The sequence below is a fragment of the Thamnophis elegans genome, chromosome 7 (genome assembly GCF_009769535.1).
Source record: "Thamnophis elegans isolate rThaEle1 chromosome 7, rThaEle1.pri, whole genome shotgun sequence".
NCBI classification, from domain to species: Eukaryota; Metazoa; Chordata; class Lepidosauria; order Squamata; family Colubridae; genus Thamnophis; species Thamnophis elegans.
In genome coordinates, this window is record NC_045547.1 from 46,830,362 (window position 1) to 46,843,057 (window position 12,696).

Consider the following 12,696-nt stretch of genomic DNA (forward strand, 5'->3'; position numbering starts at 1 on the left):
AGTTTTTTGATGGGAAGCTCTGTGTGGATCTTCACATGTGGTCTGAATGGAGTATAACAGAATTAAGAGGCCGAGCAATCAATTGTGCAGGTGAGGAGTGGTGATTTAGCCATTATCTTGATTTCTTACAGTAAGCGTTCTTCAAAAAAGAACATCTAGTTCTCTTTATGTTGGATAGAAACTTCCAACTCAGCCTATCAAGTTCTACTCAATGTACATTATGTAGCATAAGGTTCAAGGATCAGCAATAGAGTCGGACAAATTATACCGCTGGGTGGAATTTTTTAGATTTATTTTTTAATCTTCAAAACTCCAGGGAGATGGTGAGGTGATGACATCAAATAAGAGGGCCCACTATTTTTAGGACTTTAGAATGGGGATTTAAAAATGTGTAAAAATTCTGGAAGCTAAATCCACCAATTTTACTGCTTGACCTAGAAAAGAAAATATAAAACTGTGCTACTGAAAATTACCATTTGCCACTAGCTTTCAGTAATGCATCCTTTGAATTCCAAACTTTTCTTGCTTCAAACCTCTTTCCCCGAACCATATTTTTGTCATATCATGGTTTTGGAAATGTGTATTAGCCAAAATAGCATCCCCATGGTCCTTAATTAAACAACAATCTGATGTCTGGATTAATGTTTCCTCTGATAATACAAAAGTAAAATAAAAGCAGTCATCTGAGACATACATTTAATACTTTAATTTTTTTTTTGTAATATAATCTAGATTTTAGTAGTAAGACGTCTTCATCTTTTACATATGCCATTATTAGAGAAACAATGTTATACTTTTACAATGGGCAATTTGAAGTCTGAAGCTGCCTATAATTCAGCAGTTGGTCCTTAGGTCATACAAAGGATGACTTTGGGGTTCTGGGATATTGATTTGTTCAACAAACACAAAGGCAGGGTGTGGGCACTTTTAAAATAAATCCTGACATACAGTAATAGTTAGCACATAATGCTAATGAAGAGAAAGAAATGGTAAAGAACATGTTTATTCCTATTGTTCTTAATAGTGGTTGTTGGCTGCTTCATCTTTGAAATCCTTTGGTGTTTGATTACCTGGAAAATTCAAGTGGATTTGTCATTTCTCTTGCAGTATTTTTTGCAATCCAGTGAAGTAAGTTTTGACGTGCTACAATTTCCAGATGAAATGTCAAAAGAGAATTATTAGGTTTCTTTTAAGCAGGAATTCTGCTCTGGCTGAGGCTCACTTGCTGCTCTTAAGTGGCTACTAATATCATCAAGAAATATAGAGCTGAGGACTACAAAATTTCTTCAGCCTGCTCATTTTATTTGTTTATCTATTACAGTTGCTGCTACTATATTTCCTACCCTTCTTGTTCCTCAGAAAATAAAAAGAAGCAAGAGAACATAGAGTGACAATATAGTTCAAACCATTTCCCATGTAGTCACGTGAGCATACAACCAGATGTCCAGGAGATAATCTTGAAAATGGGAACTGCTTAGAGACATAGATCTTTACATATCAAAAACAGGACCTTGGCTATGTGGTAAAACCTGGTCCAGCTGACAGCCAGTATACACAGAAGTTCAAAAGATAATTTCCAGGAAGATCCCCACAAATGATTTTGGCTAGTTTCTGTTTCTCTCAAACAGAATTGTTTGAGTGTTAAAATTCCTTGCATCCAGTGATGTGTAGTCAGGGGAGGCAGGGGAGGCAGAGCCTCACCACTGTCATCATGAAAAGAAAAGAAAATGTAAAAGGAAAAAGGCTGAGCTAGTTGCTGCCAGAGTCACCGTGGATGACTCTGTTTAACTGTTTAAAAAAGCCTCTAAAAAGTGCCCTCTACAGGAGGAGGCAGATCACTCTATGATTATGATCACTCGAGCAGAGTTAAACAAGGGTTAAAAGCCTAAAAATTCCTGACGTAGGTGAGGCACATCGTTCTCCTGCCTCTTCCTGTAGAGGGCACTTTTTAGAGGCTTTTTTAAACAGTTAAGAAGAGACATCCACAGTGACTCTGGCAGCAACTAGCTCAGCCTGACCTCAGCTCTTGCCTTTTTCCTTTTACATTTTTTTTTCTTTTCATGATGACAGGCAAGAGCAGAGTTGAAATCCTCTCTGAAACAGCTGGAAAAGGTATGTGTGGGTCAGAGAGAGGGGGAGGAATTCAAACTTCATCCTCGTGGTGCGGGGCTTTGGGCAAAGGCTGGAGGGAAGTGCTCTCCCTCCCCAAGTGTAGTTTGATTGCAGGCAGAGCCACGTTGTCTTTTCAAACCTGTAAGCAGTGAAGCTGGGCTGGATCCTTCCGGGGCTGGGGGAAAGTGTGTGTGCTCCAGTATGGCTCTTTGACTGGCTTCCTGCCTCCTCCTGTGGTCTCCCTGACTCCCTCCAATCCAACTGTGTGTGTGTGTGTGTGCTTGTTTGAGAGAGAGTTTGTTTGAGTGAGAGAGGGAAGGGGGTAGAAGAGATAGTCCAATCCAACTTGTGTGTGTGTGTGTGTGTTTGAGAGGGGGGGTGGGAGAGAGGGAGAAAGGAGGGAGGGGAATGGAGAAGAAAAATAAAAAGAAAGAAGGAAACTTACTTCGCAAAGGAGAAAAACAAATGTTGCTGCTTTAAATTGGAACTGAACATGCCTGGCTGTGGAATTCTGGGAGTTGAAGCCCACAAGTCTAAAAAAATTTGTGTCAGTGCCTCACCAGCAAAAATAGTATTGTAATATTTTTTTTAATTTCAACATAACTACTATTTACAAATATAAATTGTAACTGTTGCCAAACATCAAAATTTTGATCACGTGACCATGAGGATGCTGCAATGGTCACTAAGTGTGAAAATGGTCGCTAAGTGTGAAAAATGGTCATCAGTCACTTTTTTCAATGCCATTGTAACTTTGGTCACTATACCACCTTTCTTGCCACAGTTCTTAAGCGAATAACTGCAGCTGATAAGTTAGTAACATAAGTGAATCTGGTTTCCGCATTTGACTTTGTCAAAACGTCACAAAAGGCAATTACATGACCCCAGGACACTGAAACCATCATAAATACAAATCTGTTGCCAAACATCAAAATTTTGATCGCGTGACCATGAGGATGCTGCAACGGTTGCTAAGTGTGAAAATGGTTGCTAAGTGTGAAAAATGGTCATCAGTCACTTTTTTCAATGCCATTGTAATGATGCAGGAGGGGGTGCACAGGTAAACCCACCAGTGGCTGGCCAGGTTAGGTGATCCTAATATGCTGAATACTATAAATTCATATTAGCTTGGCTTTTCATTCTAGTGCCCTGGTGTTCTAACTTTGACTTCTGACTTCCTCATAAGTATTAAAAATAGTGTTGAACAGTGTGGCAAGACCCTGTAAAGGAGGGGCACAGGAAGCCAGGCGTGGGTGTCAGATAGAACAGAGGTAAAATAGCTGACAGCTAAAGGCATTATAGGAACTTCTCTTTTTGTATTTTTCCTATGTACTTCTCTGTAACATTCCAAAGTGAACTTCTCCTTTTTGCAATGTCATGTTTGCCTCGTGTATGGAAACGCCTTGAGAATGCACAGTGTGGAACACAGCATAAAAGTGGCATCCTGGGCAGAGCCCAGGCAGTTCAGATTTTGGTGTGTGAGCACGCTGAACTCGATGCATCAAATAAACCTGTTTCTCTCGCACCTTCGTGGTCTCGAGTCCTGGTCTTTCGTAAGTAGATTGCAAACCTCAAATCTGCTGCAACAGTAACTTTGGTCACTAAACACATTATACCACCTTTCTTGCCACAGTTCTTAAGTGAATAACTGCAGCTGGTATTTTGTATTTTGGATAGAATCTTTTTTTAAATAGTCTAAGACAATTTAAAATCCACACAGAATAAATTGATGTAAAACTATTTTTAAAAATTCTATGCACAATATATTTCAAAGTATTGTGCATAGAATTTTTAAAAATGGTTTCACTTCAATTTATTTTGGATAGAATCTTTTTTTAAATAGTCTAAGACAATTTAAAAAAAGAATCCACACAGAATAAAACTATTTTAAAAAATCCTATGCACAATAAATAAAATATTATTTTAAAATACACTAAAAAAATAAAAGAAAAAAACCCGGCTCACTTACCAGCAGGCAGGCACTCCAAGTCAATCCAGAATGATGTAGATGTTAATACAAAGAACTGAGCAAATTAAAATGGTGAAATTATTAGTCCCAGGGAAATATTTTTCAAAGAAACTTTGCCACCATTTTTTCCACACAAGCCGACCTCCAACCTCCGTGCCCCTCCCTTCCGGGAAATCCAGGAAGAAACAGTCCTTACTTCTCTAGCCAAAGTATTTCCTGGAGCTCTATGGTACTGGGTCATCTTTTCTTATAAAAGGAAGTAAAAGGGGCGGGGAGGTCCGTTTTGTTGCTTTAATGTTTTAATATCTTCAATGAAAGTACTGAGACAGAGAGAGGGGTTAGACAGAGTGCCTTTTGTCTTGCCCCAGTTAGGATTTCTTAAGCAAATCCACTGGGCTTTCAACATGAAGCCAGAAAATCGGGACATTTTTAAAACGCCCCGGGACACAGGACAAATTGTTAGAAATTGTGACTGTCCCGCCAAAATCGGGACGTCTGGTCACCTTATGTAAAATATTGTTTTCAGCCAGTTTATGACACAGCAGAGGTGTGGTGTCTCAGTAGCTTAAAAGACGCCAGAGAAGGTCTATGTACTTCGGCAGTTCAAGCTCTATCCCCCTATAATGGAGTGAGTTCCACACACTTGGCACAGCTCCTGCCAACCTAGCAGTTTGAAAGCATGTAGATAAGTAGATAGATAAAAATTTGTGGGAAGGTAACAATGCTCCATGTTTTACTACATGCTCCACACTGGCATGATGTCATGCTGATCACATGACCAGGAAATGTCTTTGGATAGTGCTGGCTCAATGGTCTAGAAACAGTGATGAGCACCGCCCTCTAAAGTTAGCTATGACTAGCAGGGTAAAACCCACAAGGACCCCTTTACCTTTTACTCTTATGACCCAACCTAATGCTGATTCTGGCAAAAAGAGAATGAGTGGCCTAAGGTCATGCAACTGGTTTCTATATTTAAGGCAGGACTAGAATCTGGGACACTTTCTAGTGCAGCACCTTAATCATTATACTATGCTGGGTGTTTCTGCTTGCCAATATAAGTTTAATAAAGTACTATGAAAGCTGCATATGATCCAAGGTGTTATAGCAACAGGATCTTTTGCAGAAGAGTGCATAACTAGATCTTGTGGCTTTCTAGGGAGACTTTATTATCCATATGGTTTTGACTGCTTTCTTGCAAACAATGGAAGCTACCATAAAGTGTTGTTCCATTTAGCTGACAATGTTTTATTGTAAGTGGCAACAGGTAGTTTGCAGCCTTTCCAGCTGTATGCAGTGTTTATATTTGCCATTTCTAAAACTAGTACGAACTGAAACTGTGAGGCTGGGGAACAGATGTGCAATTTGATTCTATCTGATACTTGAAGCTGGGAATTCAGTTAGGGATGCCCTCAGGCATGCAGCCACCTTGGTGGGTACATAAATCCCAAATGGAGTGCAAGAAATCACATGTGTTAAGCATTTTCTTCAAATAGCTATACTGCTGGTTCAGGAATTTCTCCCAGAAGCATCAATATATCTACAGTGCTTTGCTGTATGAAATTTCTTTATGATACTACTGGTCATTGGGGTAAGAGCTGAAACTCCCAAATTCAAAGAAATGTGTAGCCACAGTAGCCATCAGGTCCTGAATTGGTGTAATGAGAATGATGTTGTTACTCCATTTTAATTATTTGCAATTTAAGAAGCACATTCTTGCCTAAGCTATGCTAAGTGCCTTTTAAAGAGACTTTGCAGTTGCTTATTTTGTCTCTTAATTGCTTTAGGAAGCTACTTATTACTGATTTCTTTGGATTGTAGAACCTTCCAAAAGACAATTTGTATTACACTGGAGAGTTTCTTTCCATCCTGGTTGAAAGAAGCTCTAAATAAATTTAAAGATGAACAAGTGAAGCTTTAATTTTTGGAAAACAGCAAAAATGGGACTAGAATGTTGATTTTGAAAAGTTAAACTAGATGGAATAAATAATCTTTGAATTTGTAAATTTTAATAAAAGTATTTTAAGAAAATGAAATTAAAAAAGCAAATGTAGCCTGTTCTCTGAATTAAGAGACATAGTAAACATTTCTAAATACCAAGAATATCTTTTTTTCTCCAATTGTGAATTATATCAAGAATAAGAGCAAAGGTTGTTGTTGCAATAATTTTATTTGTTGGGTAAAGGAACATTGCATCTGCACCAACAGACTTCTAACATAAGGATAAATAATTAAAGGGATATAAGCTGATTTTTAAAAGTCCATGTAATTTAATAAAGGCCAATGCTAGATTAATAAATTAGCAGTTTGATCAGCCCTCTCGTATCTGCAGAAGAAAAATATTCAGGTTTGAATCCAGTCCAAATTGTAAAGCATTCCTTTTGGATTATAAATGTATATAAGCCCCCTCCCACATAACAAACAAACAGATAAATGTCCAAAAAAAGCCAACATTCTTCAGGCTGCAAAATGGAGAACTGCTTTATGCAAAGCAATAGAAAACTATCACTACCATCAAGTTGATGCCTTAAAGGGAAAAGGTATTATCTGCAATGGTCCCATTTCTTTGGATGGCTAACCATTTTTTTAAAGTTAGGGACTATACTTGATCTTTGAGCACCATAGTGACATCCCATAAAATAAGCAGAGCCACACATCATTCAACTATAATTATAATCAAATGTTATTAAAATGTTTAATATGATTATTCCACTTCTACTTTGTCAGTTTCTTTCTGAAAATATTTTAAAGTAATTTACCTCACCTGTAATCCATGACTATTTTTCAGAGAATTCTTGAAACTTTATGCTACTGCTATCATTGGCAATTGATTTGGTTTTAGTAGCGTTACCATCACATTTGTTTCATTAATCATTATTTTATTCAGCTCATATCCATTATTGAAGAATTTTTATCTTTGGAGTGTTTTCCACCCAAGGCCACCTAAAATATTTTATATTTTAAAATATTTTAAACAAAATATATTTGAATTTCAAATAACCAAATGGACATACAAAAATGGTTTCAAATTACCAAATTGACAGTCTTCCCAGATGTTATGTTGATGATGATACTACCTTTATCTTTTTTTATTTGACAGTATGTTTACATTCAGCATATTATACAAACACTTATTTCTGTATGATCAAATAGTTCCATAAATCTCAGTAATTCCAATTTACTCCAAGTTATTCTAAATTATGCCTTGAAAGTATTAGTTATTGGGACTTTCTTCCCATAAGCATAGCTTGCCCAGGTTTGCTTTCATCTCATGTATTACAGTTTCTGTGACAGAAGTAAGACTTCCATTCTTAGAAATTATTTGTGAAGAATCAGAATGCAAATTTCCATTGGTCAGGGAAAAACTGAACCCTATATGCATAGCAGAAAGACATCTAGAAAACTTCCATATAAAAAGATCCAGCTAATATATCAAGGAATACACAATGACCCCAGAGTTTTGCAAGCAAGAAGAAATGATGGCATGATTTCCATAGTTAATTTAGAATTACCATTTTGCTCCAGAGATGAATGGAGTTAGTGATTAATTTGTCACATTCAATTGCAAATTAAGATTTGAATTTTTAAAAGCTGTTTGTAATCAGAGCTTGTCTCTGTTTAGAGCTAATCACACATAATACACACAACTATCATCAATTATAATTATAATATATCTTGATTATGGGATACATTGAAAAGGAAGTTCCAAACAATACATTATGTATCTAGTAAAGATTATGTCTGATTAAATGTTCCAGTAAAGCATGATATCTATTGGCACATTTTAATATATCCTTTAATCTATCAGCCAGCAGAATATAGGATAGGATTACAAGTACCATACACACATGGAAGTCTATGACAAAGCCCTCAGTTGTTTGCAACATAAACCCCTTGTGGACTCTTCTCAGGCACCTTCCAGGGCATAAAGAATAAGCCCAAATATCTATAAGACTGAGTAAAATCTGTAAAATACTATTAAAATGTATGTGTATACAGAAAAAAGTGTGATCTTTACCTTATAATCACTATATTACCCTATACAGCCACAAATTTATTTTCTTTTATACTGCTGAAGAAATTACCTATTAGTTACGGTAATGACAAAATTCAGAAAGATAGTAAGAAGGCAATAAGAAATAATTACATCATTTTCTATTCCCATGTTTTAGTGGCTTCCTATAGGTATAGAAAACAAGTCTATGTTCATTGTGGAAAAATAAATATATATACTCTATTGCTTTTTGACAAAGAAATCCAGCAACTTAAAGAAAATAAAATCTATGCCAGGGAAGACATTTAACTGTTATATTTATAGATAACATTATATAATGATATAGTCACACGCATCTTGACTATCCAATTCTTGATGATTTCATTGCAAAGCATTGACTAAATTGATGGGAAGGTCATTTACGTGTAAATTATCACTTGAAGTTAGTCATTAAGTGCTGAATAACTGCCTGAACCAGCTATTATGGTGTGAATTGCTGACTGTACTGTATGTGGGAGTTGCTACTTTACTTATTTCAAGGTAAAGTTATGTTTCTTTCCCTTTTCTTAATTTTAGAACAGCTCCAGATTTAGCTCTGTGTCTGAAGTTCCAACAGCATCCATTGCAAAAAGTGTCTTTTAGTTCCAGGTAGCTCTAGAGGAGACTGCCTTAGTCATACATGCTTTATCAGTGTGGTCCTTGGTATTCTCCAAGCTTGGTTGTTTTCTTGCTGATATTTCATTACCAAACTAGGTAACATCATCAGTGATGTTTGGTAGTTCAACCCTGAGCTGCAATTATTCTCTTTTCTAGGTGTTTTAACAGTTTCATTATTGGATCTGCTACACTGTGTGCTCTAATTAAATTGCCTTCACCGAAAATGCAATCTGATTCAGAATGCGCCAATTTACTTAGTAACAGTCAGAAAGGGTAGCACTATTACCAACTAACTAACTAATTTTCTTAAAAGATATAACCTTTTATGAGCTGTAGTTCACTTCATCATCTGAGTGCCTAGACTATTTTAGTATTTAATTTGGTGGGACAGAAAAGGAGGAAAAGGTCAGTTATGCAAATTCAACTTGCATATTACTAATACTTTGTCAATTAACAATTGTAATGTGTTTTAAACCCAAAGTGTTGGTGGATAAGCCAATCTTCTGAAATTGCCTGAAACTATACAATGTACATGAGTTCAACAATTTCCCACTCAGTGGTGGAAATAGGGTCTATTAATTTGGATTGATATTAAATAACCTGGGAGGTTGAAAGTGTTTTAATAGTACTTTCTCTTTGTTTTGAGTCTGGACTTCAAACTTGTGTCTATTAATTCTGGTGTGCAAAGTGTGGCCCATTTGTCTTATAGCAGGGGTGTCAAACTCGCAGCATCACAACGGCTTCATGTGACGTATTGGGCTAAACTGGGCGGGGGATGGGCCAGCACATGGCACATCTGCCCTGCGGTCCATGAGTTTGACACCCCCATCTTAGAGGGACATTTTGGCAAATATTGCATTGGAGAAAGAATAAATGAAGGCATCTGTAAACTTGTGTGATTAGTTTTTGGGGCCATGATGGTATTGTTGGGGGGAAATAGACATCTATATCTAGCATCATTGTTTCTTGCTGCTTGTGAGAATCTACTTCATGTTACGTGATTATGCTGATTCTGTAAACCGCTTAGAGAGTAAGTAAAGCACTATAAAGCTGTATATAAGTCTAAGTGATATTGCTATTACATATTTGCAAGAGTGGGTCTGCCACTCAGGGTCCAAGAAAGTATACTGCTTAGTGGGTGCATGTGAGTATGTGGGTGTGGGTGTGTCTGTCTATGTCTATGTGAACTCCTGGTGACTGCCTAAAATTTTCTTTTGGAAATGGTTTTCTATTGCCTGCTTCCTAGATTGAGAGAGAGTAACTTGCTGGTTTCATGCTTAAGGCAGGGCTAAAACTTAAGTCTCCCAGTTCCCAGCCTGATGCCTCAATCAGTAGAACAAGCTGATTCTCACAGTGGGGTATAAATCATTAATAATGTGTTTGACTGACTTAAACTGTGAGTTGTAGGTGACAATCAGTGGTTTTCTGTTATGCTATTTCTGTATTCTGTCTTTTAACATATCCTCTCTGGGAATGGAACTGGCTCTATTGATTTGTCTATTGGTCTCATAAGGTGAGTAGTTCAGTTTCCTGATGCTTACTTTAATTCATCAGTTAAGTATCTCTCTCAAGTGGGTACAAAAAAGTGTGGATAGAGCATTGAGTTTTTGTACAGATATGTGATATGGGCAAACTGTATTTTTTCTGTCTAACACAATGTTTATATGTTCACTGTTAAGTTTTACTGAGACATCAAAGACGCTGATTTGTTCTGTATGTAGCTCCAAACTGAGGTTGACAGAAGAGAAGAAGTTGTGAGGAATGATGAAATTTGATAAGAGATTCGTTTCCATGAGCCCAGATGATTAAAATGGATTAGTGCAAAGATACCCAGCCTTATGGCAGGATGTGATATTTTAGCATCAATGATGATATTCTCTTTGGTTTCAAGTCCATGATTAGGCAGAATGTTTGTCTGTAACATCTCAACATCTATGGTGGCTAAAAATATGTTGTTTGCAAAATGTGGTAGAAAATGTGTTACCAGACCCTACAAGAAGCAAAACATGGCTGTGCTCCTAAAATCCCTACTTAGCAGCAAGAAGTACAAGACAGCTGCATAGAAAGATGTGTTTCAGACCAAATTATGTTTCACAACAAATCTATAGTTTCAGGTAGAAACACAACTCGCTACACAGACTTGCCTATTTTTTAAGAGCATCATCTTGAGTTTTTTCAAAAAATATTTGGCTTTATTTACTACTATCTTCAGGAAATTAGTGGTTTTATTTTGAAATGCATAAGGATTTTCTTTAAAAAATATATAATACTTACTAAAGTTTAACTTCCCATGTATGATTGACTGGTGATATTTTGTCTTTAATTGTTCTTTTGTGATATGACAGCAAATGCTATTTGTAACTCTGTAAATATGGGAAGGAAGCTTTTTTAAATTTATGCAAATTGATAAAAAAAACTGTGCAATCCTCTTCTTTAAATATTTGTAGGCTAGTGTTGGTGTATTTCAAGTTACATATAAGTAGAAGAGAACACGGAGCAAATGTGGTAGCCATGCATTAGAGAAGAAATAGACAATGCTAAAATAGCCATTGTAGCTTATAATGGTGTTACAGCATCTAGCTATTCTTCAAAACCACATCACTAAGAAATCAGATACCCAAATATCTATTCATTTTGCTTAAAGCATCACACACCGTATTCAGGTCACTTCGGAGATCCTGGACAACATTTTCAATGCTTCTGGTGTCTTTCAGAATTTCAATGCTTTGGGTGTAGGGGTTGAAATAAACAGAAAAGGGACGATTGATGGATTTTGCAAAGTCCCTGAAATAAAAATAATAAAAGAATTACATTAACTCTTATTTCTGCACTTACAGATAAGAGCAAATTCAATCTGGAGTTTGTTTTTAAGGGTCATGGAAACAACTTGCCTCATCTTTTCTTTGGCTTCTTCAAAACTTTCTGAGACAAAGTAAGCTTCCTGGAAAGTTGTGATAAGGCATTCTTGCAAGCAGGTTGTCTTTGGATCAAATGTTTTCACATTGGCTTTATCAGAAAGAGCATGCTGCAAAATATACCACATCAAATGTTACATGACAGAAACCTCAAGTGTTTCTATGCACCCAAGCTTTACAGCAAAGAATGCTCTTCACTTCACATGATTCACCTATAATTGATTTTTTTAGAATGAATGTGATGTGCATCTTCAACTTATCAATCTATTATCTATTAAGATTCCCTTCCCCTCAAGTAATTACATCATCAAGAATTCTGCTTTATATATGAAAAATAACTTAAATAATCAAACCTAAAACAAAGTACATTTTATTAATAAATACTTCAAGTATTTCCACACTATCGCTAATATTAGGAATTCTTCAAAAGGCAGAAGCAATATATGGCTATTTGCCCATATTACACATTCATAAAAATTATATTTCACCTCCAGTATATCACATAACACCAGTTTGTTTCAGACTTGAAAAGATCTAAATAAATAATGAATATTTTCATTGCTCTTTTTTAATGTAAGTTAGATTGACAGTTCATCAAGAGTGTTCACTGTATACCCATTTGTTTAAAACCAAACTGAGTGAGATTTAGAGTCATGGAATTTTATGAATATACAATTTCTTTAGAATAATGTAAATAACTAGGAATGAACGGGAGGCTTTCTGTGGAATATTGTACTATGCTCTAGTCAGTCCAGTTTCCAACTTATGGTACAGGAATTGTTCTATCTCAGGTCATAAAGAAAGTACTAATCAAATATTTCTTTTTAAGAAATAAATATATAAAAAATTTAAATATAAAAGTTGCATGTTATAGTAAACTGCACAGATATACATATATGTTATTATCTCCATATGCACATATCTGGTACTTGTATATATGAGGACATGGATGTTCATGAGAATAAAAATTGGGACATTTTCCTTTCTGTGTTCCATAATTCTTTGGTTCCAACTTTATTTTCTTAAAAAACAACTAGTCACTAACCATTCTA

At 36.0% G+C, this 12,696-nt stretch overlaps 1 protein-coding gene across 1 annotated transcript in view; it reads right to left on the bottom strand.

The window, feature by feature from the left end:
* Positions 1 to 11,338: 11,338 nt before the first annotated feature.
* The window catches only part of TPH2 (tryptophan hydroxylase 2), a 90,818-nt gene continuing 89,460 nt past the window's right edge, over positions 11,339 to 12,696 (bottom strand). Inside the window, exons 10-11 of the mRNA XM_032221682.1 lie at positions 11,621 to 11,754; positions 11,339 to 11,513 (exon numbers count right to left, since the gene is read on the bottom strand). Coding sequence (XP_032077573.1) covers positions 11,339 to 11,513; positions 11,621 to 11,754 — 309 coding nt within the window. The remainder of the gene's footprint in view (positions 11,514 to 11,620; positions 11,755 to 12,696) is intronic.